Below are 26,784 nucleotides of genomic sequence, written 5' to 3' on the forward strand. Positions count from 1 at the left end.
AAGGAATTTTATCTTTAGACTCCCTATTCTCTTTCCCAAATGAAATTCCTCATAGCGGTCTTAAAGATTCTATTAAAAAGAAGAGATTGATGGGTTCACAAAATTGATGTGTAAGCCATGATCCTCTTTTTCCTCCAAAATGTAAGAATTTGAAGTTTAGGCCTATGATCCTGTTCATATTTTGAAATAAAGGAATTTGATGTGTAGTTCTAACCTCTAAATGATATTTACATTTGATAATGCAGGCCTATGACGAGTCATAGAACGGAAGTTAAAAATACTCTAAGATTCATTGAGAAGCAAAAGAGGAAAATTAGAGCAATTAATAAAGAACGACGCATAAATAATAATAATAATAATAATAATAATGATGATAATAATAATAGGATTATCTTGAACAAAGCTAACGCTGGTAAATGAAGTTAGCCAATTTCAACTATATGTTTATAACCACACAAGTCGTAATGAATTACAATTACATGAACCAGTTCTAAGTCCTCTCATACGAAGCTTCCTTGCCACATGTTATTTTATGATCATTCACTTAACAGTAATATTACTTTGTTTTGGACTAATCTATGACAAGCTAATGCACAAAGTAATGTACACGTCATGAAAGTTATTAGTACTCGTAATTCTATATCACTGCAATGATTACATACATACATACATAGAAACATATTCTTTTTTTATTACGAATAGTTCTGTGGCCAATCATCAGATCAGTGGCATGAAATAATGGATAGGTTGGAATTCATGTAACGTAAACACTGATGGTGCCATTTCTGTCATATATACATTTCTAAACAGTGCTTTACACACACACACACACAACATATAAATATATTTACATCTTTAAGTGTACACAAGTAATTCTTTTAAATAACTCTGTACAAAAGGAAACGTTTAATGAGCAATTAAATCCGACGTGTCGTCTTTATGGCCACTGAACAAGAACAACAAAGGTGCCACTTTCTCCCCCCCCCCAAAAAAAAAAAATAGAAAAAATAGAAAAAAAGAATAAAAACAATATAAAATAAATAAATAAAAAATACTGGCCCCTTCCAAGATATTTCGTCAATGCTGATCACCGAATGCAGGTTCAAAGGCCACTCATGAATGGCAGATGCCAGGGACAGTGACATTGCCCTATGAAGGAGGACAATGTCCTAGAGACTGACCATATATACATATGATCAGCACCCAAGCCCCCTCTCCATCTAGGCCAGGACCAAGGAGGGCCAGTCATTGGCTGCTAATAGACCTATAGGCTTCCCCCAAACACCCCATCCTTAGCTCACGGTGATGGTGAGGTTGCAGCGACCAAAGAAAATAATGAGTTTGAGCGGGTCTCTAACCCCAGGCTGGCGGTTCACCAATCAGGGGCGTTACCACATCGGCCACAACAACCTGTAATACGATGCGACTGATTTCCGACTGTTTCGAAAAAAATAAATTCAATGAATTCAGTATGTAAACACACTTTTCAAAGAATTTTATCTATATTATAATTGGTGTTCTTTATATGACGAGATGGTAACCGAGTTCTTGTGCAATATAATGCCATATCTGTAATGTACATTCAACATTTTCTTCATCAATATGTTTTACACTTATATACAAAAGCGCTTTGATGCACAGAAAAATATTTCCTTGTAATAAAGGTCAGGAAACAGGATAATTTTGTCTCAAAGACATCCACCTCTAGATGTAAATAGTTAATTCAAAATATTCCTCCTAAACTTCACCTCTGTTGATCTGTTATTTTCAGGATAAAAAGCTATAACATTTCAATGGATATATGTATATATTCATACAAGCACTTGCAACCACGCCCCCCCCCATATATATATATATATATATATATATTTATGTATATATATGCATATACAGTATATACATATATAATATATACATATATATTATATATATACTATATATATGTATATGTATATATATATATGTATGTATATATATGTGTATACATATGCATATATACATATATAATATGTATATATATATCTATATATATATTCTTATATATTATATATAATAAATATATATATATATATATAAAATATACATATATATTATATACAGTATATATACTATATATATATATATATATATACCTGTATATATATACATACATATATATATATATATATACTGTATATGTATATCAAACACAAGATCATACTAAAACATTCCACCTTTCTCCCTCGGTTGGTGACTATAAAACTTTTTTTTATCAAGCCTGCACTATAAAAGCAACATCACACGAACCGAATAATATACTTTTTAGTGAAAACTGTGCCGCTGCAATCAGACGAAATCAAAACTATGATGAGAGTATAATAGTACGGAGAGAGAGAGAGAGAGAGAGAGAGAGAGAGAGAGAGGGAGAGAGAGAGAGAGGAGAGAGAGAGAGAGAGAGGTAGCATTAATGAATGTATGTTATAAATGTTACGTTAAAAGGTGACCCTACAAGGGAAGTATGGCTAAATAACTATATTAACAAATCATTCAAATATATGGCAATAGATATGAACTAACATACTCAAAATACACAAGACTGGATACACCTCACTGTAACGATATACAAAGAAAGAATAATACAATTTTAAACAAAATAGAGCTTAAAGGCGTACAACCACAAGTAATTATCTTAGACCGCACTTATTATTAAAAGGAAGGATCGAGGGCAAAGTAATCTTGGTGCAATGCAAGAAAATTCGTAACCATAAAATCCGTCACGGTGGAAATTTTACCAATAAGAGATTTGCGCAAAAAAAAAAAAAAATAGTTTTCACAATTGCAATTTTTATACTGTACGCCATGTCGTTTTCGTACAGTTGGCTTCATTGATTCCGGTACATTTACGGGAAGCTACGAACACGTCTGACAACTGTAGCAGGTAACGCGGTATACAGGAAAATAGAAGCCGAGATTGTAATTACGTGATCAAAAGCATTTTGATTAATCTTAGGAACTGTTGTTAAGAAAATAATAAACTTTTTCTATACAGCACTTCGTAAAATTTACAAAAATACTTTTTTATCACGTGTTTATAATCTCAACGACCTATTTACAGGCATCGTTGCCAACAGTTTCTCCTAAGTTTCCCGTGGAGTGTACCGAAATTAATGAAGCCAACTGTACATGGTGTATGAGAGAGTACTCACTCCGTCAATATGGGCCCAGGTACGAACCCTTCGACGGGGAAAAAAAATTCTTCATTAATTTCTACTCCATTTTATTATTAAAGTCATATGTGCATCCAAAGAAAAATGTATGAAATTTAAAAAGTCGAAATTATCATTATGCCTACTAATAAATCCATTTCAGAAATGCATATATTTCACACTTTCTCCCCAGAGAAAAGTGGAACTCTATATAACATGAACTACATTACATATATATACTGTATATATATAATTATATATATATATGTATATATATATATACATTTATAAATGTGATATAGATATACTGTCTACATATATTCACCCACACATACATTATATATATTTTATATATATATATATATATATATATATACTGTATATATATATATATATATATAAAACGTATGTGTGGGTAAATAAAAAAAACACGGCCGTTACCAAAAGCATACGGACAGTTACCCCAACATGATCAAGAATATGTTGAATTGTAGGATTCACAAGATCACCGAACATAAGGTAATATGGATACCTGAAAATTGACAAATGACAATATCAGGTTCATATTTTTCTTTTCTATCCGTCGAAAATGCGTCAAAAAAGGGTTAAAAGAGGCCATAGTGTCAATTAGATCATACCTAACCTTAAGGTAATTAGAAAAAAAAATCTTCTTTTTGAAAATTCATTCAATCTGAAATTGCAAATATTCTATATGAAATCTAAGTATTTGATTAATAGAATAAAAAAAAACGAACCATTAAAAGGAAGCTAAATTAATCTCTTCTTTTTCTTTAAGAGGAAGCAGCCTCAATATTTAATAACTGAATAACCACATAACCGCACTGAACTTGACAAGTCTTGGAGTATTATTATTATTATTATTATTATTATTATTATTATTATTATTATTATTATTAACTATGATTATTATTATTATCATTATTATTATTATTATTATTATTATTATTATTATTATTATTATTATTATTATTGCTTGCTAAGCTACAACCTAGTTGGAAAAGCAGGATGTTACAAACCCAAGGGCTCTAAGAGAAAAAAAAAAGCACAGAGAGGAAATGAAATAATGAAATAAATACACAACAAGAGAAGTAATTAACAATTAAAATAAAATATTTTAAGAACAGCAAATACATTAAAATAAATATTTCCTATATAAACTATGAAAAAAAAGAAGAGAAATAAGATAGAATAGTGTTCCTAGTGTACCCTAAAGCAAATGAACTCTAACCCCAAGACAGTGGAAGACCATAATACAGAGGCTAACGAGAAACTAACAGAAAGCAGAGCAGCCTTCCAGAGAGTTAACATAAAATGTGACTATCTAAACATAAGGACCTTCTTATATCCAACATTAAAGCCTTCAGCAAAACGTTTGGTTCTCTGCAATCATTTTCGTAGACAAGACGGAAGGTAATATGGCAATTACTTTTATTTCATTTATTTAAAGAATAGTGGGGTAATGGAGCCTATTATGTGATGAGGTGAAGCCGGGAATACTCTGGACCGCACAGAATTTTTCATCATCATCATCATATTTAAAAAAAAAAAAAAAAAAAAAGGGTTGGATAGCAAAAAGAAATAGAGGTGGAACAACTATATTGAATAGGAGGCAATTAGCGCTTGTATAAAACTCGTCGACCTATGTGATTACGGGTAATTTACTAATCATACTATTCATCCTTGTTATTACTTTTGTTATTATAAAAGCAATAAATTTATTAACGCAAATATATGTGAACAGCATATACAGTACTGTATATATATATATAATATATATATAATAAATATATATAAATATATATTAATATATAAATATATATATATATATATATATATCTCTCTACAAGAGGTCAGTCTCAGACAGTGCCTAAGAAAGTAGTTCGAGGTAAGTATTCGTGTTGGAACAAATATATATAGTATACATATATATATATATATAATATATACATATATATATACCATATATATATATACATATATATATATATATATATATACAAGGTATTTGTATCCCTTACATCTAGTAAGGGAATTTATTCTGTCATACATCCGTCTAGACATCAACCCACATCTATTACAGGTAACGGTACAAGTCCATTTCCGTCTGGACCGGTAAAAGATACAGAGCTTCTTTCTCGTTGTGTTTTTTTTTTTTCCAATCTTGATTAGTTGTTGTGTGTGACGCTTAACGAATCTCTCTCACCGTTACTCGATACAAAAATCGTTCTTTGTTCACAACTCGACAGTAGAAATCGCTAGTTATAATGCTATCGTTGAGATATCAGACCACTTTATGGACGTTTCTGTTAGTGAATTGAGAGAGAGAGAGAGAGAGAGAGAGAGAGAGAGAGAGAGTCTAAATGAAACAATTGCAGGAACGTAAAATTTCTATTCTTTTCTGTGAGTGAGAACGAATTGAGCACGATTATACGTGGAAAAAAGAGAGAGAGAGAGAGAGAGAGAGAGAGGAGAGAGAGAGGAGAGAGAGAGTCTAAAAGAAACAATTGCAGGAACGTAAAATTTTCTATTCTTTTCTGTGAGTGAGAACAAATTGAGCACGATATGCGTGGGAGAGAGAGAGAGAGAGAGAGAGAGAGAGAGAGAGAGACTTAACGAAACAATAGCAGGAACGTAAGAAATATCTATTCTTTTCTGTGAGTGAGAACAAAATTGAGCACGATATACGTGGAGAGAGAGAGAGAGAGAGAGAGAGAGAGAGAGAGAGAAGGGACATAACGAAACAATAGCAGGAACGTAGAAATATCTATTCTTTTATGGGAGTGAGAAACAAATTGAACACAATACACGTAAAAGAATACAGCTCTAATAACAGAATATTCTCGTGATTTCCAAAGCAGACAATCCTGGTGGAGTCATTGTTCGAAGACTGCTCGATAGAAATAGAAAAACGTATATAATTAATCATAGTAAACTCTCGGAATTTACACACTAACGCGTACATTGTCGTCATTCAAAATGAACAATCTTTCCTATACTAAAATGATAGAATTAAATTAAGAGAGAATGCTACACCCTAATAGAGTAAACGGACAAAAAACTAATAACAATCCACAATATGTCAGAAAAGCTACTCGAGTTTTGAATCAATGGTAATGAAAGACACTTTAATACAGAAACGTTTTTTGTTTCTCTTCTCTCTCTCTCTCTCCTCTCTCTCTCTCTCTCTCTACCACACATGCACGCATATGCTGTATGTATGTATGTATGTATGTATATATATATATATATATATATGTGTGTGTGTGTGTGTGTATGTAAATATATAATGTATGTATGTATGTATGTATGTATATATATATATATATATATGTGTGTGTGTATATTATATATATATATATATGTAAGTATATATATATGTATGTATTATATATACATATATATACATATATATGTGTGTGTGAGCGCGAGCACAATGAGAAATACAAAGGAAGTGTGTCAGCATACATCGTGGTATATTTGCCAACACTAGATCAGACTTCCGTTCCCAGCCCGCAAGAGATGTGCCATCAGCAATTGTTACATCAGCAAATGCAGGGCATCCTCTGTCTGAGTGCCCAAGTGTCCGTGTTGTTTCTGTGTGTGCACACATGTTTGTGTGTGCATTTACACTCAGATACACTTTGCATAGATATCATATGACCGATAAATTGAAACTATTATTGGAATTTTGCTTCCTTAAAATAATGAAACATGCAAAGCATTGAAACGAAAATGTTATATATGGAAATGATCGAAATAAAAACCGTCTCTTAAAATACTAAGCGTATGTGTGCAGGAACCAACACCGGTTCAGGAGAAAGACTTAAGCCACACAGAGAAGATTTCAAACAACACGAGTCCTCAGATCTTTCCCAATAGAACGCGATCTTTATTTCATTGTATGGCAAAATTATGTCAACATTGGTGTAAGTATTCAAGATGTCCAAAAAATAAATGCCATTGAATAAAAACTAAACTAAAATCTAGTTCGTATATTTCCTATCAACATTACAGAATAAGACTAGAAAAACGCTCTGAGAGTGCAAATCTCCACCACGGCAACTTATTTCTAGAAACTAGCTTGCCTTTCCCCGAATCAGCTTAAAACTGTACACGTATTTGAAGTCTGTGAGAACCGTGTGCGAAATTGGGGTTAACGTTATGGTTAATTCGATTGACCTTCTGCTCGACCTTGACCTTTGACCTAGGACTTTCAAAACTGAATCACTTCCACGTCTTAATATTACAAATAAATCCCTAAAAGTTTCCCTATTCTATGAGTAAAATTGTGGCCTGAAAGGTTTCACAAACAAACAAGCAAACAGACAAAAGGACAAACAGACAAACAGGGCCGAAAACATAACCTCCTCCCAAATTCGTTGGCCGAGGTAATGTAGGGCAACGCCCATATGGCTACTTTTTCTATAGCACTACAAACTGCAAAGTAAATACCAGAAATGTTTTCTTCCATAGATACTTCACTTCCATTATCAACAATTCATAACCATATAAACAAAAAGAAATCTATACAGAACATTGACAAAACTTCATAAAAATAACCTTTCAAACTTTAGACTATAACTTATAACATGAGTATATCCAAAGAAACAGTCATTGTGTCTATCTGTCACCGAACCTTGACATTAAATGCCCTTCCCTGTTTGTCATGAATACTTACCTGTTGATCAATTTTACATACACACATTTTTCCTGACGAAAGACCACACACGGAGCAAGACCGGGCCCTGTGATTTTTCCTTTTTTCATTTGTTTTTTTCTTTCTGTCTGATGCAGGAATTCGGAGTGAGAAGGTGGATAGGGGAGGGGTTAGGTAGACACTTGCAACGGTCATCTGTGACTTAAGTTGCTGTAATAGAATATACGACTTAAACTGCAACCACCAACACCCCCTTCTCTCTCTCTCTCTCTCTCTCTCTCTCTCTCTCTCTCTCTCTCAACGGAAGCACCTCCCTTAACGCTGAAGGGCACAAACACACAAGTTATCCTTGAACGACTTTGTTTGTGTTTATGTGTCTGCCTCCCACTAACCACACTGACACGACTCTAAAAGAGCAATAATATTTCTCTGTGCATAATCTTCCAATATAGAAGTACTAAGATATCTTGAACAAAGGGTATTTTTCATTGTATCCAACCGAATTACTAAAGCATTTTTAAATGAAACTGAATTTCAAATCGAGTTCATAACGGAAACGAGGCCGGGAAGATCTTCACTTGAAACAGACCCACCGATTAATATTCCAAAGATCCATTAATACAGACATGTGTACAGCATGTAGTTTACACAGAGTATATTTTTCTATCGGAAACTTTGGGTAACCAAAACGCATTCTGATTTTGCAACTCTCTCTCTCTCTCTCTCTCTCATCTCTCTCTCTCTCTCTGATCTAGAGTAATATGAAAATCAACACACTAAATAACTTAACAAATAAAATGGACATCTTTACGCGGGTTGTTATTATTATTATCAATATTATTATTATTATTATTATTATTATTATTATTATTATTAGCTAAGCTACAACCTTAGTTGTAAAAAGCAAGGATGCTATAAGCACAAGGACATCAACATGGAGAAATAGCTCAGTGATGAAAGTAAATAAGAAAATAAATAAACTATATAAGAAGTACTGAATAATGAATACAACATGGGTTAAGACCAGTAACAATGTTAAAATAGACCTGTTAATAATTTATGTAAACTACGAAGAGAGACTTATGTCAGCTTTTTTAATACTAAAACATTAGTGGTAAGTTTGAACTTTTAAAGCTCCAACGATTCAACTACCTGATTAAGAAAATCATTCCACAATCTGGTCGATGGCTGGAATAAAACTTCTAAAATAGCTTTGACTCCTTATGTGGATTAATTACGTTAGTAATATCAATATACAATGCAAAATCAAACCATTGTTCTCTAGTCTTAAGTAGTGCCATAGCCTCTGTACCATGGTCTTCCACTGTCTTGGTTTAGAGTTCTCTTGCTTGATGGGTACACTCTTCCTCTTGTCTTGTTAAAAGTTTTTATAGTTTATATAAGAAGTATTTGTGTTAATATTGTTACTGTTCTTAAAATATTTGATTTTTCCTTGTTTACTTTCTTCACTGGGATACTTTCCCTGTTTTGGAGCCCCTGGGCTTATAGCATCCTGATCTGATTTTCCTGCTAGGGTTGTAGCTTAACAAGTAATAATAAAATAATATAAGAAGTATCATTACTTTCTCCCATTTATTTCTTTGGCAGCAATTACCGGAACTACCCAAACTGTAAGTTCAGTTGCTTCCCAATCTTCGGAAACCAGCCAGGCTGATCCCGCACTGAAGCTCAATTTCCCATGAAGAGTCTCCCAAAAAAAGGTCTGGATTAGCACATGACTGATCCCAGCAGCCAGACATTCCCACAATCACCAGTTCGCCAAATAGCCAGAAAGAAGAAAACTGAGAAAAAATAAGGAAGCCAGGATAAAAAAAAAGGTAATAACGAGAGGGTGATAGAAAGAAACAAATTCTAAACGAAAATAATAAGACAGAAGTGAGAATTTGCTAATAAATGAATAATTAGATGAGGAAAGGGATGCTCAAGTTACAAATGGCAAGGATAAAGGATGTCCAAGGGAAAAAAAGTCTAATGTAATCTGAGTAAACAAGAAAACAAAAGACGCGTCGGCGTGGTAAACAAAGCAAGACATTGGGTTAGTTTCCCACACAATGAGGTCTATTATTTTCGCCGGCCAAACACGCCTAAAATTCCACACAAAGGAAGGGAAAGAATGAATACAACACAAAATCACAGCTTTTATTTAGGAGGTTCTAACTTAAATAATACGACGAACATCGGCTGTAGATTTTTCCTTAAGCTTGAAATAAATTAAAACGAGTCATTTGATTTTAATAACCACTTGGTCCGAGCTAAACTTAACTTCACGAATCAGCTTCAGTCTGTTTTTCCTTATTGTAAAGACGTAAAATTAATATCAAATTGCTTATGGAATATAAGAGGAAATAAAATATTTTAACTTTTTTTTCAAGTATAATACTCCTGTTAGTAGTAGTAGTGGTGGTGGTGGTGTGGGTTGTAGTAGTAGTAGTAGTAGTAGTAGTAGTAGTAGTAGTAGTAGTAGTAGTAGTAGAGTAGTAGTAGTAATAATAATAATAATAAAATATCATCAATACAAGCTAGGCTATAACCCTAGTTGGATAAGCAAGATGCCATAAGCCCAAAAGCTCTAACAGGGGAAAAAAATAGCCCAGTGAGGAAAGGAAACAAGGAAATAAATAACTACAAGAGAAGTAATAAAAAATCAAAAGTATGTTTTAAGAACAGTAACAACATTAAATTACGTATTTCACGTATAAACTATAAAAAAACTAAAAAAAAAAATAAGAGGAAGAGAAATAAGATAGAACAGCGTGCCCGAGTGTACTCTTGAGCAGGAGAACTCAAACCAAGAGAATGAAAGACCATGGTACAGAGGCTATGGCACTACCCAAGACTAGAGAACAATGGTTTGATTTTGGAGTGTCCTTCTCCTAGAAGAGCTGCATACCATAGCTAAAGGGTATCTTCTACCCTTGCCAAGAGGGAAAGTAATCATAATAATGATAAATTAATTAGAATATTAGAAAAATTATAAGTTACACGAATTTAGAAAACATTTATGAAATCAAAAGGTCAATAGAGATTTATTTGTAAACATTAACTTCAATTCCAGTCTTTGTGTAATATTTGTGCAAATATTATTAATAATAATAATAATAATAATAATAATAATAATAATAATAATAATAATAAATAAATTAGATTAGAAAAACAATATGCTACACGAATTTAGAAAATATTTGAAATAAAAGATGTCAATAAAAGATTTTTTTCTTTAAACATTAACTCAATTTCCGGTGTTTGTGAAATATTTGTGCCAATACTAAAGGCAATTAATATAAAATGGAAAAAGTAAGTAACTACTACTACTACTACTACTACTACTACTACTTACTACTAATTAATACAGAAGCTTTTTCTAAGTCATTCTGGTTTCTTTAGAGATAGTATCAGAATAATAATAATAATAATAATTAATAATAATAATAATAATAATAATAATAACAACAACAACGATTAATTTTCGGAAACGCAGGCGGGGCACATACATGTCATCACGCCTGACCCCTTCACCGCCCTGACCTGCTTACCTTAAATAGTTCCGAGTCACAAACACACACACAAACACACATTCCCCTACCCCTTCATCCTCCTGCTATTAGTATGTCAGCTATTACAGTCTCAATGGGGATTTTTTTTGCGACAGTCCTACGTACCCTGAGCAATTATCTTTTGCACGGGAAGGCTAAAACAGGCGTCGGAAAAACGGGGGGAAATCCAAATGATGGGGGATCACTCTACAATAGTTTCTGGTCGTAATAGGTCTTGGTTAAAACATGCATCCAAAACTGTTCAACAATAATGGGTTCAGAAAATGAAGGAGTTAATTGATTATTCTATTATTGATTAATTAATGAATAAAGGTCCCATCTGATATGTCTTTATCCATAACTATTCTGAAAAAAAAAATGTTTATTTGAAATAAAAACACTATTTCAGACAAGACCAGAGAGAGAGAGAGAGAGAGGAGAGAGAGAGAGAGGAGTCGGGAAAAATACCTTATCCTCTGTATCACAAGAAAAATGATACAGTACTTAAGATATTCTATTTTGATTGTTTATTACGGCTCTTGTAGTTTATTTATTTCCTTATTTCCTTTCCTCACTGGGCTATTTTTCTCTGTTGGAGCCTTTGGGCTTATGGCATTCTGCTTTTCTAACTAGGGTTATAGCTTACCATGATAATAATAATAATAATAATAATAATAATAATAATAATAATAAATAACAACAACATAGCTAATGAATCTCTTCTACTTTTGCCAAGAGGAAAGTAATGATAATAATAAAGTAGAATAATAGAAAAACTATATGTTACACGAATTTAAAAAACATTTATGAAATCAAAAGATCAATAGAAATTTTTTAGTAAACATTAACTGAATTCCGGTAATTGTGTAATATTTGTGCAAATAATAATAATAATAATAATAATAATAATAATAATAATAATAATAATAATAATATATTACATTAAAAAAAACTATATGCTACAAGTTGAGAGAGAGAGAGAGAGAGAGAGAGAGAGAGAGAGAGAGAGAATGTTGCCCATTATGAGCTAATATATTAGTATTAAGGTACTATAGCCTCCCTCAAATCCACCATCCTTGGCCTACAAGGATGGGGAGGCCGCAGCCACATTCTCTATAGAGTAAATCTGAATATATATTTTACCTTTTTCTTAACACCGTAATATATTTAGTGTTTGATTCTTATGCCAAATAGTCAAAAAGGAATTCAGAGCATCAGAATAGGGCAAATACACTTTCACAAAACTACACGAAATTAATTAATCATAAAGTTTTAATAAGGCCAATAATAGGAAAAGATGTGAAAAACTTGATATTTTGCCAAAGCATGAAAATGAGGCCGATTTTTCCTCCTTCATCTTGGGACGGTGATGGGATTCCGTGGAATTTGAAATTCGAATTCATATCTTAAATAATAATAATAATAATAATAATAATAATAATAATAATAATAATAATAATAATAATAATAATAATAATAATAACAATAATAATAATAATCAGACTTCTAATTATACTGTTAAGAAAATTATTACGGTAGTGACTGAAAATCATATTTGACTGCCAAAGCACATATTTCAAACGAAAAGTTAACACAGATGGCCTATCATATTTGACATAGGACATGTGCTGCTTTATTTGAGGATCTACGTAAAAGAAAATACACGTTTTATAATAGATACAAGACTATATTTCTTGTATTAAATGCCTTATATTATCTAAAAAGGGGCAATATGATCCCAACATTCGTAAATCGACATTCATCTTATTCAAAATACACAAAATTAAGGAAGAACAAAATTCATGTGGAAAAAGTCAAAATAATTAAATGCCGAAAACTTGAAAGGTTTAAAGCAACTAGATGATTTCTTAATTCAATTCAACATATCACATATATCTAACTGATAAAATATTTGACTTTATTAATGACTTATTTAACGCTAGCGTAAGTAAAGGAATTCTGTGTGTGTGTTTTTTTTTATTTTAGATAAATCCTCTACAAAAATGGTGGATATAAAAAAGGGGACAAAATCATCTAAGTATTAATATCTGAGACAAAACAGATTAAAGTCACCGTAGGCCCTATAATAAAAAGAGCTTCCATGGAGGTTGAGCACAGAGCTCTCTCTCTCTCTCTCTCTCTCTCTCTCTCTCTCTCTCTCTCTCCCTAGCTTTTGTCAAGTCGTTCTGGTTTCTTTAGAAGTAATATCAGGACAGTAACAACAAAGACAGGTGGTAGCGGTTATGGAATGTTTGGCTCCTAGTTAAGGGAGATTAATCGAATTCCTGAATTATTCAAGAGTAATTTGGTGTTGATGACAGTGAAGTTAAAATATGGAACAAAATGATAGAAACATTGCCACATACGAAAATATAACATTCAATTCATTAGGACTCAAGTAATACTATCATCTGTTAACTGGTCTATATAGAAATACCTTTTCAACATTTCAAAATACTCACATATTTGTATACATTCCGTTACCAATCAGACATCTCAACCCATAATAATAAGGCTCTCTCTCTCTCTCTCTCTCTCTCTCTCTCTCTCTCTCTCTCTCTCTCTCTCTCTCTCTCTGTAAGTACATTGACTGTGATAAGCATTCTTGAATTCTTATACCACCAACTTCCCAGAACACTGACCACGGGTCCAATTTCGAATAATGAGAATAATTTCAGATACTCTCCGAGTACCTTACATTTTCACATAAAAAAATACGATTCATTATGAACCTAAGGATATGTGTAAACCTACAACGAAGTCCAATTTGAAAAATATGTACGTACTTAACGATAGCAAATTTTAGCCGTTTATATAGCTGCTGATATACAACAACAAATTTCTATACATTGATAAACATGAAATGCATCAGTTTTTTTTAATCAGTTTAAAAATTAACATAAAACTTCCTTTCAACAAAATTTTTTTTTGTCTAATACTGACTACGAGAATGAAGAGAACTCGAGAAAGAAGTGGCATTTTTTTGGGGGGGGTCATAAGAAGGATGTTCTTACGTTCTAAGAAACATAAACTCTTATCAATCGCAGGTATATATTTCTTAGAACACTTCCGAGAATATATCACCAAGTAACACTCATAGAACATGAAATAAATGAATGTTACGTTAGTGAACATTTTAATATCCTTCATTTCTATCGAGGAAACTTTAGCTAAATTATAGGTTTTAGACAATTTAATGGGAAATATTAAGGATCTAAGACTGTAATCTACAGAACAGATATAAAACTAGATATCGCAATTGGGTTTCATTTATAAAATCAAAATATCATTATTTTGGATTATAAAAAAAAAAAGGTTAATTATGTCAAACTTCGAATTGTAATGATAAAACAGAAAAAAAATTGCAAACAAAACTCATATAAATATATAGATTTACACACACACACACACACACACACATATATATATATATATATATATGCGCGCGCGTACACACATAAACATATATCATATATATATATATATATATATTGTGTGTATATATATATATATATCTATATGTGTGTGTGTGTATGTGTATATATATATATATATATATATGTATATATATATATATATATGTATATATATACACACATATACATGTATATGTGTACGTATGCCCATATAAATATACACATATACGTGCGCACAACATTGAGAAATAAATATACAAATACTCACATTCGGCGAAAACGGAGGACGAAAATACAGCCAGCAGACAGCAAAGCACTTTGAGCACATCCCGCAATACCTGGAGCGGGAAAAAAAAAATAATAATTTATTTTTAAAAGGTAAATATATATCTTTTAGGTTCTGTGTTATTCTGTTATTAGAACGAAAATAAAATGTGATGCTGAAATATTTTACATGGTTTTTCGGTATCTCTTAAAGCAAAGGTAATTAAATTTAGTGCGTAAATACAGTAATACAGTATCTTTTCTGAAATTTATTATTTCTGGAGTTTACAGTTTGCTTTATCTATGAAAGTAGAGGTGATTCAATCTAGTGCATAAATACATTACACATTTTTCTTGAATTAGTTATCTTTGGAGTTTTCAGTGTCTTTCGTTAGTAAAAAAAAACATTTTTGACTAACGAAAACTAGAAAAAATCCTGATTAATGCCTTCTGTGCATTCAACTTTACATGTAACACAATTTTTATTAAATTCTTTTAATAGGAATTCTCAGATGATCAAGTTTTATAACATTTTAACGTTGTCTTCCCCTTTGCAGTTAAAACAGAATCTTATTACTCGAAGGTCTAGTGACTCTAGTCCATTATAATTCATGACTCTCTCTCTCTCTCTCTCTCTCTCTCTCTCTCTCTCTCTCTCTCCATCATAGTGTCATGAAAACGGAAATACTATCTACAATACCAAACTAACAGAGAGAGAGAGAGAGAGAGAGAGAGAGAGAGAGAGACGGTCACCAGACCTCTGATAGTAAATGAGATATCCGATACATGGACACGTGTATTGCAAACCCAAAACATCAAGTGCTTTTACTCTGACCTTTCATTCACCCTCGTGGACATGTTCGTTCCAAGAAAGTATAATTTTTTTCTTTTTCGGTATTCGTTGCATTCTTGAAATAACTTTTACAGTTAAATATGAGGAAACGATTTGGTACCCTACATACATGTAAGTTTTTATGTTAATATTTTAGAGCAGACTTTCATATTTCTTCACATCAATAAAAAAAAATACTTTTCCAAAGCCTTTCCGGATCTCAAAGTAATAATAGGAAAATCCTCCTCACGAATGTATTGCCCTCCCCCACACACCTACGACTTCAGTTATGCTAAGGAAAGAGGAGAAGCGGAGGAGTTAGAGTTTAAAGAAGGAAAAAGCCATTTGATGTAGTTAGAAATTCGCTATGTTTTGTCCCACCCTATAATTGAAATGTTTTTTATTTACTTGGATTTTGCAAAAGGCGGCATGATTCCTTATATTGGAAAACTCAGGGTTACCAATTCGCTGACCAGTTCTAAAGCTGTATCCCATATGGCTACAGTATCTCACCTCTTTCTCCTCTTTCCTTAGCATAACTGAAGTCGTAGGTGGGTAACATTTTTTACTCTTTCGTTCTATACCTTCTCCTATGGATGGTTTGGTGGCACTGGTTCTCTTAATTTTTACTGTTTTTGTTTTTTACGATTTTCTGTTTTTAAAATCAATAATATTTTAATATTCTTTTACTATTTTTTTGAAAATTATTGTACAAATTTTAACAATTTCATATTTATATTTTTTACAGATTGATAATGAACATTGCAATGTTCGGAACGTTTCTGAATAAATTATGGCCTTTTTACTGATGTTTTTTAGACCCTGCTGCACACCATATATATACATATATATATATATATATATATATATATATATGTGTGTGTGTGTATGTATGTATGTATGTGTGTGTATTAGCTGCATACTTATTCAAACATTTGAACCAACCATGTGCTGACACACGCACATAAATTAGTCTCTAGAAAGCACAAAACTCCAGCCAATGTTACATAACTAGGCTATTCGACAGCTGAATTTTGCGTGAAACCCCAGATGGTTGGCTGCAGAGATATTAAGATCTTTTTAAAGAATCCTAGATGTCTGTTCATGTTTCCCAAGCTCACGTGACTTCAGGAGAGCATACTGCCACTAATCAAGAGACGCTCAACCACATCTTCTTCCGTTTCCTTTCACAATGTACATTTCTCCCTTTACAGTTGAAATTTCATAGCTTCCTCTTTTAACTAATGTTTCTACTGTACAAGTATTTTTCATTAACATTTATTACACCCTTCAGTATTTTTACACTAAAACTTCGTATTATTTACAAGTCTCATAGTGAATATCAATTTCATTTTACATCCCCTACAAAATCATCTTCTAAATTTACTATTTTTCTTGAATTTTGCAACCACTGCTCTCTCTCTCTCTCTCTCTCTCTCTCTCTCTCTCTCTCCCCTTCGCCATACAGCAGATCTATTTCATAACACACGTAGAGGCTTTTCCTATTCTCGCTTGGTATTTGATTCAACTTTTCTTTCTTTATACACAAAATCGCAACAGTCTTTGTGCTTTATATGAACCTTAAGTATGTACATCAGTCACAACACTTAAGAAAAAACGTATACCACTGATATTCATTAGAGTAAACCTCTTTATTTCGAGTACTGATAAGCAGCGCTCGCGTTTACTTTTGACTGACTTCAGTCAGATATTACACATTTCTTTTAACCAACAATAAACTGCTTATATTGACATGAAAAAACAATCTTATTTCAGCTTTAGGTGTTGATTTTATCATCTTTCATCTCATGTTTACAATACGTTGAACTTTTAATTGAAAGAGTCGTATAAATAAACATTAATAAAATTGATTTGTGTAAATTCATATGATGGAAACTTATGCAAACTCATTCCAGCTACACGCATAGCCTAACAACCAGCAAATAAAATAGCATACACTAATATATACACGCACAGAGAGAGAGAGAGAGAGAGAGAGAGAGAGAGAGAGAGAGAGAGAGCTATTTTCACCCAAAGTTCTGCACACAAACTCACTCACCTACCCACACCACTACGGACTTGAGATGAGATGTCCGAGATGTAAATGAATTATTAGATAAATATACAGATCAAGTAACATACTTATAGAAGAAAAACTGTAAACGATTATTGACTGAAATACATTCATCAATGATAAACCAATAGATATAGACATAGAACATAAACAGCATAAATTAACAGAGCTATTTTTACAAATTCGGCTATAAAATTTGCATTTCAGTGTAAGCAGGAGAAGGCACTTTAACAAAGGATATCAAAGAGAAGTTAAGGCAGAGTGAGGTCAATAGAAGACTTCAAGTGTGTAGGAGGGAGACGGGCAGAGAAGGGCAGAAGGAGGAGGAGGTAGGGTTGCGTCGGATCTTGGAGGCCTCCCAAAAGTGTCGAAGCAACCCGTTGGTATTTCCTCAACTACTCCAAGACCGTTCGAAACTGCATTTGCTGTATAATCACTTCCACTCTAGCAGCATGTAGCGGAATGCAGTCAATATTTCCCCCATCTCATTTCCAGAATGAAAGTTTTGTAATTTTTTTTTATTTCATTTTAAAAAGATTGATCGTGTTTACTTGACAACTACTGTGTGCCTGTCAATTACTCCAATGTATACTAATTACGTGCGGACAGTATTTGAAGCTCTCTCTCTCTCTCTCTCCTCTCCGCTCTCTCTCTCTCTCTCTCTCTCTCTCTCTCTCTCTCTCTCTCTCTAATATATATATATGCCTCTTAGCAACAGAGTATTTTAATGTTTATTAAAACGATTCAATAGCTTTTAGAAGGATATATTTCGAATATTTAAATATCTTAAAAGTAATTTATACCCTAGTATAGCCGTTTTAGGGGGTATTAAAACATAACCCATTCTATAATTACTAGTCTCACAAGAATTTCATATTATTCCCTAGACTATAAGAAAGTACCAGGGGGGAATCTTTATGATCAGTAAAAATAACAATAATAATCAATAAGTAGACATTAATTATATTAAATTCAAAATAGAATCGATAGAACTGTACATGTTATTGTATGAAAGAGTGAAAAGCTGGACAAGAAGAATCGTGACATGAGAGACACACAAGATGAACGAACGACTGCAAATTTGTATCTTATTCCGGCCACGATTTCGATGTCACTGGACCAGCCGAACAAAATTAAGTTATGGCTTTCCTATTTGAGAGAGAGAGAGAGAGAGAGAGAGAGAGAGAGAGAGAGTTTATATTGAAATAATGACAAGAAAGTTCGGAAATATAAGTTAGATAACTTTATTCTGCATGCATAAATAGGGACTAGTGTTGAGGGATGCCTTTAATGATGGAGAAAATATGTCCACCAGAGACTTTAATACCCAGAGCTTATATTGAAGAGCATAAATTGATAACAGGTGCTGGACTGATTGACACGACACGGAAACATGCGAGTTTCATCGAAGTTTACCAACGTCGAAGATAAATCTGTTTCGCTTCAGTAGAGAGAGAGAGAGGGAGAGAGAGAGAGAGAGAGAGAGAGAGAGAGAACAATACAGATCCTGTCGCTAAGCCCTTCAATAAGCATCACCCTCCTTAACAGTGAATGATCATCGCGTTCACAAAAAGAACTCTTTCAACATTCATAAAATGTTCTCAAATAATGATCTTTCCTTTGTACGCCTAACCATGCTCCTCATTTTGCTTCCTTTAGATCAAGTGCTTTTTTATTTTTGAGTCAGAAATACAAAAACGAAAAAATTGAAATTATTCTTATTTGAATACCATAAAAAAAGGTTTTAAAAGCAACTGAACTTTTATGGAAATAGATCAATCCCACAAAGCTGTCATGATGTATATAATCACCGATGTGAAACATTAATCTTTCAATGGACCGCAATTTTTTTTTTATTCACATAGGTTATATTCGGTCTTGTTAACATTACAGTATTCTTATGAAAAATATTGTCATAAGAAATGAAAGATAAGAAGCCCAGATGCAAAATTAGAGAAATAGTATAATACACATATATATTATGGAAAAAAATAAATGTCAAATATATACAGTAGATGAGGGAATTAATAAAGAAAAAGAATGGTGTCTGAGAATAATTCAAGCAAAGGAACTCTGATCCATGACTGAAAAGGTCATGGCTCCGAGACGATGTCACAACCCTGGATTTGAGAACACTGGTTATAAGTTGACCAAAATGTAAAACTTCGGTGACCATGATAATTGCGATGACAGATTAAAAAAGCAAAACAAACCCCACCAGACCCCATCAGCCACAATCTGTCGCATGGACACTCCCCCCCCCCCCCTCAATGGAGTTGATTACACTTATTAAAGAAAAAAAAAACTCGAGAAAAATATAATTCAGTCAGCACATTAGTAAAATATATACGTTAGAAGGAAAAAAGGAGGCTTGCTTGATTTTTTCCCAAAATTTTAGTTCCTGGTCTTAAAAAGGGATGGTGAAGGTGCTGTTTCTTCTACATACGATACCCTTTCCAAGGGCATGCAATTTCATTCCATGGCAAGCCATAAGCCGTCACACGGAACATGCCAAGGCTAAGAGAGAGGGCAACTAAATCTCCATGATATTCTTTTGTGGGATTTTTTTATCAGTATGTTTGATCCAGGTGTCTCTAGATCTTTGTGTCACAAGTGATTAGTCAATCTAAAAGAACAGTTTGTTTCAAGCTAAATATTAACAATTTTAAGACACCGTCTCCAGAGGTCAACAATTTCCCCTTCATTGAAACGAGACTATGTCGATGAAACATCTACTTCCTTCATTAGCATCATCATGACTCGACTCTCTCGTCAAATTAAATGAACAAATCCACATGAACACAATGCGAAGGAAGTCGATATCCTCCACGAGTTCGTAAGAAGCAACAAGAAAGAAAGCGATTAATAAAACAGAAATCTCCTCTTTACTTGCGGTCTTCGCATACTTCCTCTACTGAAGAGCGTTGAATAAATCATCTCTACCCATTTCCTTCTCCATGGCTTCGTCTTCGTGATCGGCTTTACCTTGAGGCATCGAGGCCAGGGCAAAAGAGACTCTCTGCCAGCCACTCTCACCTCCCTCTCCCCGAGGGCTTCTGACATCACCGCCAATCGCTTACGATCTCTCTCTCTCTCTCCAGCATTCCCCCCTGATCCTACCTTCTGCATAGCCCCCAGACTCCTACCCCACCCCCAAGCCACAATACCACATCCACGAAAATGCCCAGGGCCCTGCCAAACCCCCTGCAAACTTGTACCGTTACCAAGCCTCTCCTCTTTTCCTTAACACGGACTTGGGTATTCCACGCATTGCATATTGCTACAATAGAACTGCTCTCACTCTCAAGTTTTATCTCCCTCTTTTTCTATCACACACACAATCACAGACACATATAGGTATTTATATATATATATATATATATATATATATATATATATATATATATATATATATATATATATATATATATATATACACACACACACAATCACAGACACATATAGGTATGTGTATATATATATATATATATATATATATATATATATATATATATATATATATATATACATATATATATATATATATATATATATATCCTTACTGATACAGGCATTAGTTTCATAAATCTTACCAGGTAAGTGGTACTGTAACACAAGGACAAGCTTCTTCTATTGACATATTAGTGATTCCTATAATTCTTCTAAGAATGTGTAAATTATTAAATCTATAGAGAAAATGATCAATGCAAGGCAAGGACATATATTTGAAAGCTCCGTGCATGAGTGTACGTCATTTTTAAAAGGAAATTTGTTAACAATATCGAAGAAATCTCCAGGAAATACTTGTAGAAGAAAACTCTAGGAAATATTCTACTGTATACGTATCCACAGCAAAGCTAGCTTCTACTCGAAATATTAAACTTTCTTTTTTATTATCATCATAAACTAACGTATAGGAAGAATTGGAATCAAAATGAGTTGTGTTAAAATGTTTTATTACTACAACTATCTCTTTTCATCAAAATGAATATTATAATTACCATTATCAATTAAGAAAGTCGTTAAAATTCAGTGTTAATTTGCGTGATAACGTAAGCGAGAGAGAGAGAGAGAGAGAGAGAGAGAGAGAGAGAGAGAGAGAGAGAGAGATTTAAAATCAAATTGATGTTGAGAGCTAAAATGTGTTCTTATTACAGTTTTTTTCATCAACATGAATATGATAGTTACCATTATTCACGTAAGAAAGTCGTTACTTTTCAGTGTTAATTTCCATGATAACGTGCGTGTCGGTGAGAGAGAGAGAGAGAGAGAGAGAGAGAGAGAGAGAGAGAGAGAGAGAGAGAGAGAGAGAGAGAGAGGCGAGATCAAACTGATGTCGAGTGTTAAAAATGCTTTCTTACTACAGCTACCTTTTTTCATCAAAATGAATATTCTAGCTGCCATTATTCACGGAGGAAAGTCGTTGCTTTTCACTGTTATTTTAAGCAATGGAGATAGATAGAAAGAGAAAGAGAGGAGGGAGAATTACATGTGTTTATATCTGCTTTCACTATGGTCACTTTACGTGATGTTGCACTTTCAACTTGCACACGATGATGCCCTCTAGCAGAGATTAGGTCAAGTACTAAGTTAGAAAGCAAGCATGCACCTAGGCCTGTTATGACTGTGAAAGTCTTTTTGATATCCATTTTTATAAATATTAATAAGATAAAATTAAAAATAACATAAAACGATGTTCGAGTACCGACCTATGAAAAAAGAAAATACACAGTTAATAATTAGGCTTAAAAAAAACCGTGCAAATCCTGGAATAAATGTTGCCACGCATCTACCGTTCTAAGACGAATAGATTGACGTAAAGAATTGATCTTACCGTCACCAACCCATAAAAGATAATAAAGTAGATTAAAAATCACGGTCGCATATATTTTACTGAAGTACGGTTGAAATTTTCTGATTAAAATTACGGTTTCTTTTAACAGTGTAGTTCAGTGAGAATTGGAAGAAGACCAAATGCGATTTTAATTTCATTAAACTATATTGAGCAATTCAGTGAAATAAAAATTGTGAACGATTTTCAATGAAGCCTTTTCCTTTTTTCGAAAAATCCTAAATAAAAGCAAAATCGAGTGAAAAACAAACTCAAAACAGAAATAAATGGAGGCCATCCCGACCCCTATGTGTACAGCACCTGGTTAAATCCACTGAACATACAACCATACTAATACGTTATCTAATATTCTATGGCGAAAAAAGTTACCACGCACAGTTGACTAACCTTAGTTCGAATCATTGACAACGCGGAGGGACGAATGGATGCGTTCTCTAAAATCCAATTGGACTCCGTTAACCATCAAAATGGGACTAGATCGACTATAGTCAATTTCTTTTAGCGATGCAGATTTGCACCGACTCGCAGCGGTGCCCTTTTAGCTCGGAAAAGTTTCCTGATCGCTGATTGGTTGGACGATATAATTCTAACCAATCAGCGATCAGGATACTTTTCCGAGCTAAAAGGACACCGCTGCGAGTCGGTGCAAATCTGCCTCGATAAAAGAAATGAACTATAGGTAAGCCTCACATCACCAGGGGGAAAACTACAACTGCATTCAATTAATTATTATTATTATTTTTAATATCACCATTATTATTATTATCAATAATAATTATTATCATTATTATTAATTATCATTATCATTTTAATAATAATTAGCATTATTAGAAATATTTATTATTATAAACACGTAATATACAAAAAATTGAAATGGCGACTATGTCGAGTATATCAAACTATAAAGACCTCCAAATCCTATGATCTAATCCTAAATGCAAAACTACGCAACAAATAGTTCAACATGCAAGGCTACGACGGCTCCGACCGTGGACCGATCAACTCAGGTAGAAGAAGATGCAAGGGCCAAAGGGTAATGCACTTCGCTCGCGTTACTACTGGCAATAAATACATTGGTACTCTTTTCCTTCCATTTTCTTCTCCAGATTTGCTTAGCCAAGTTCAACGCTAAGATGATTATCAACGTATATAAGTTAAGTAACAAATATCATCATCCGAAAGGGGGAACCTTGGAAATTCACTCGTCATTAAATGAATAGTTGCTATCACAATACAGTAATATCAGCGACAACTTTATTAGAACTGAAAATAACAAAACCTTACTTTTAAAAAAAAAATCAGTTCTGCATATCATCATATAGGGGTAGGAGATGATATATATATATATATATATATATATATATATATATATATATATATATGTGTGTGTGTGTGTGTGTGTGTGTGTATGAATGTTTATCTTTTATAATCTAAAACTTCAAAAGCAGAAATATTATATATCAAACAAGTGACTTGTTCAAGATGAACCATTCTGACACCAACATGTTCCACATAGTAAAGTAGATTCCTGATATCATTGAACCTTTTATCGAAACTTTGAAAAGACACCAGCAGATATTCGCAATTTTTTTCCCGGGAGAACACTTAGAAAATTCCGAGACCTTCCAAAGGACCAAAAACCAATTTGAAAGATATTTGTTACGGCTCTTAAGCGGCGTTTACACGGTCGAACAGTTCGTCGAACCCGGTTGTCGAACCTGCTTGTCAAACGGTTCGAAGAAGTGCAGTCAGCCACAAATGCATAACATTTGTGGGCAATGAAGGCCCGCCCACAAAAGTCTGGCGAGAACAGACTGTATTTGAACCGTTCGACGAACGTGTTCTACAACCAAATACTCCGTTCGAACATCACTTCAAACATTTCTCTGTCGAACCGTTCGACGTGTAAAGCCGCCTTTAGTCATCCTACCTGAGACCTCCTTACCACCCACATACTAAGCATTTCTAATTAACGTCACCACCATCTTTAACAACCACTTACTCCTTAGTAGGGCGTCCGTACATACGCTCAAGGTCAAGGGGGTTGAATGACCTACCAGCAGCACCTCCGTCTCCAAGAGTCCAACTTAGGCAGGGCTAACTCCATTAACCAACAAACGAACATACTATAGTACAAGCTTGACGCTCCACAACACCAAACTAACATTTACATCACAGCTACCTACCAACATCATGCCGGCAAGTCTTACGCAGAATGCTTTGACAGCTCGCACACAAATGCGTTGAAGTCCGAATTACGAGAAAGGCCCAATTTTAGTGTTTAAAATAGCAAGTGTGATTTCTTATGATCTTCACACACATCATAATCATCATCTCCTCCTACGCCTACTGATGCAAAGGGCCTCGGTTAAATTTCGCCAGTCGTCTCTATTTCGAGTTTTTAAATGAATATTTATCCACCCATCTCCCATTTCACGCTTCATAGTCCTCAGCCAGGTAGGCCTGGGTCTTCCAACTCTTCTAGTGCCTTGTGGAGCCCAGTTGAAAGTTTGGTGAACCAATCTCTCCTAAGGAGTACGAAGAGCATGCCCAAACCATCTCCATCTAACCCCCCCCCAACACACACACGTACATATATATATATATATATATATATATATATATATATATATATATATATATATATATACATATATATATATATATATATATTTATATATATATATATATATATATATATATATATATATATATATTTATATATATATGCATAAATAAATATATATATATATATATATATATATATATATATATATATATATATATATATATATATATAAAAGTGAGTGTGTATGTACAGGATGTATGAATACCCTGGATACCATTATTCATAATTTTTCTCCATAATTATCAAATAATTATTCCTGATCGCTAAGTGCGTTGTCAAAATCAAGGAATAAGTAAAATAAATACCATTACTAGATATTCAGAATGACTAAAACATCAAAATACAGTGAAAATAATTCTTCCAAAAATATCAATATTGTGGAGTACTTTTCATTTATGATTAACCATTTTCTTACAATAATTTCAACTTTTGGTTGTTCAGAATAAAATCAGTTGTTCTGGGTCATAGTTCCTTTTGATATATGTCATTTCCGGTGCATCTCAAAATTTCAACGTTCTTTTTCATTTTTGAGGTAACTTATAAAATATACTTATTCACATACAATTATAATCGCTTGCATTTGGATAACATACACCTGTTTTGTTCTATGGGATCAGAACGGGACGAATCTTTAAATCTTAATACAGATTTTTCTTATGTACAGTTTAGTTGTTTATTTAGACGCTCTGATGGCTATTATTATTATTATCATTATTATTATTATTTGCTAAGCTACAACCCTATCTGGAAAAGCAGGATGCTGTAAGCCATTTATGGGCTCCAACAGGGAAAATAGCCCAGTGAGAGAATGAAATAAGAAAATAAATAAACTACAGAAGTAATTATTAATCAAAATAAAATATTATAAAAACAGTAAAAAAAATTCAAAGAAATCTTCCATATAGCCTATATATATATATATATATATATATATATATATATATATATATATATATATATATATATATATATATATATATATATATATATATATGTATGTATATATATATATATATATATATATATATATATATATTACTTTCAAAAAGCAAGAGGAAGAGAGATAAGATACAATAGCGTGCCTGAGTGTAACCTCAAGCAAGAGAACTCTACCCCGAGACAGTGAAAGACCATGGTACAATATCTGAAACGTAACTTCGTGATTCCCACTATGTATTCAATTAAAGTTGTCAAGCCTCACACTATTGCCAACTTTAAATACGAAAATGCAATTTCCAATTGGAAGTCTCGTAATTTTAAGACAAGCAGATTCATCGGTAATTCATTCCCAAGTTACCAT

General features: G+C 33.0%; 1 protein-coding gene across 1 annotated transcript in view; it reads right to left on the minus strand.

Moving 5' to 3' along the window:
* Window positions 1-26,784, minus strand: part of LOC137618086 (cadherin-99C-like) — a 271,312-nt gene that overhangs the window by 234,485 nt on the left and 10,043 nt on the right. The window contains exon 2 of the mRNA XM_068348061.1: window positions 15,102-15,171. Within this exon, the coding sequence (XP_068204162.1) occupies window positions 15,102-15,171 (70 nt within the window). The remainder of the gene's footprint in view (window positions 1-15,101; window positions 15,172-26,784) is intronic.

Source organism: Palaemon carinicauda, chromosome 24 (assembly GCF_036898095.1).
Source record: "Palaemon carinicauda isolate YSFRI2023 chromosome 24, ASM3689809v2, whole genome shotgun sequence".
Lineage (NCBI taxonomy): Eukaryota > Metazoa > Arthropoda > Malacostraca > Decapoda > Palaemonidae > Palaemon > Palaemon carinicauda.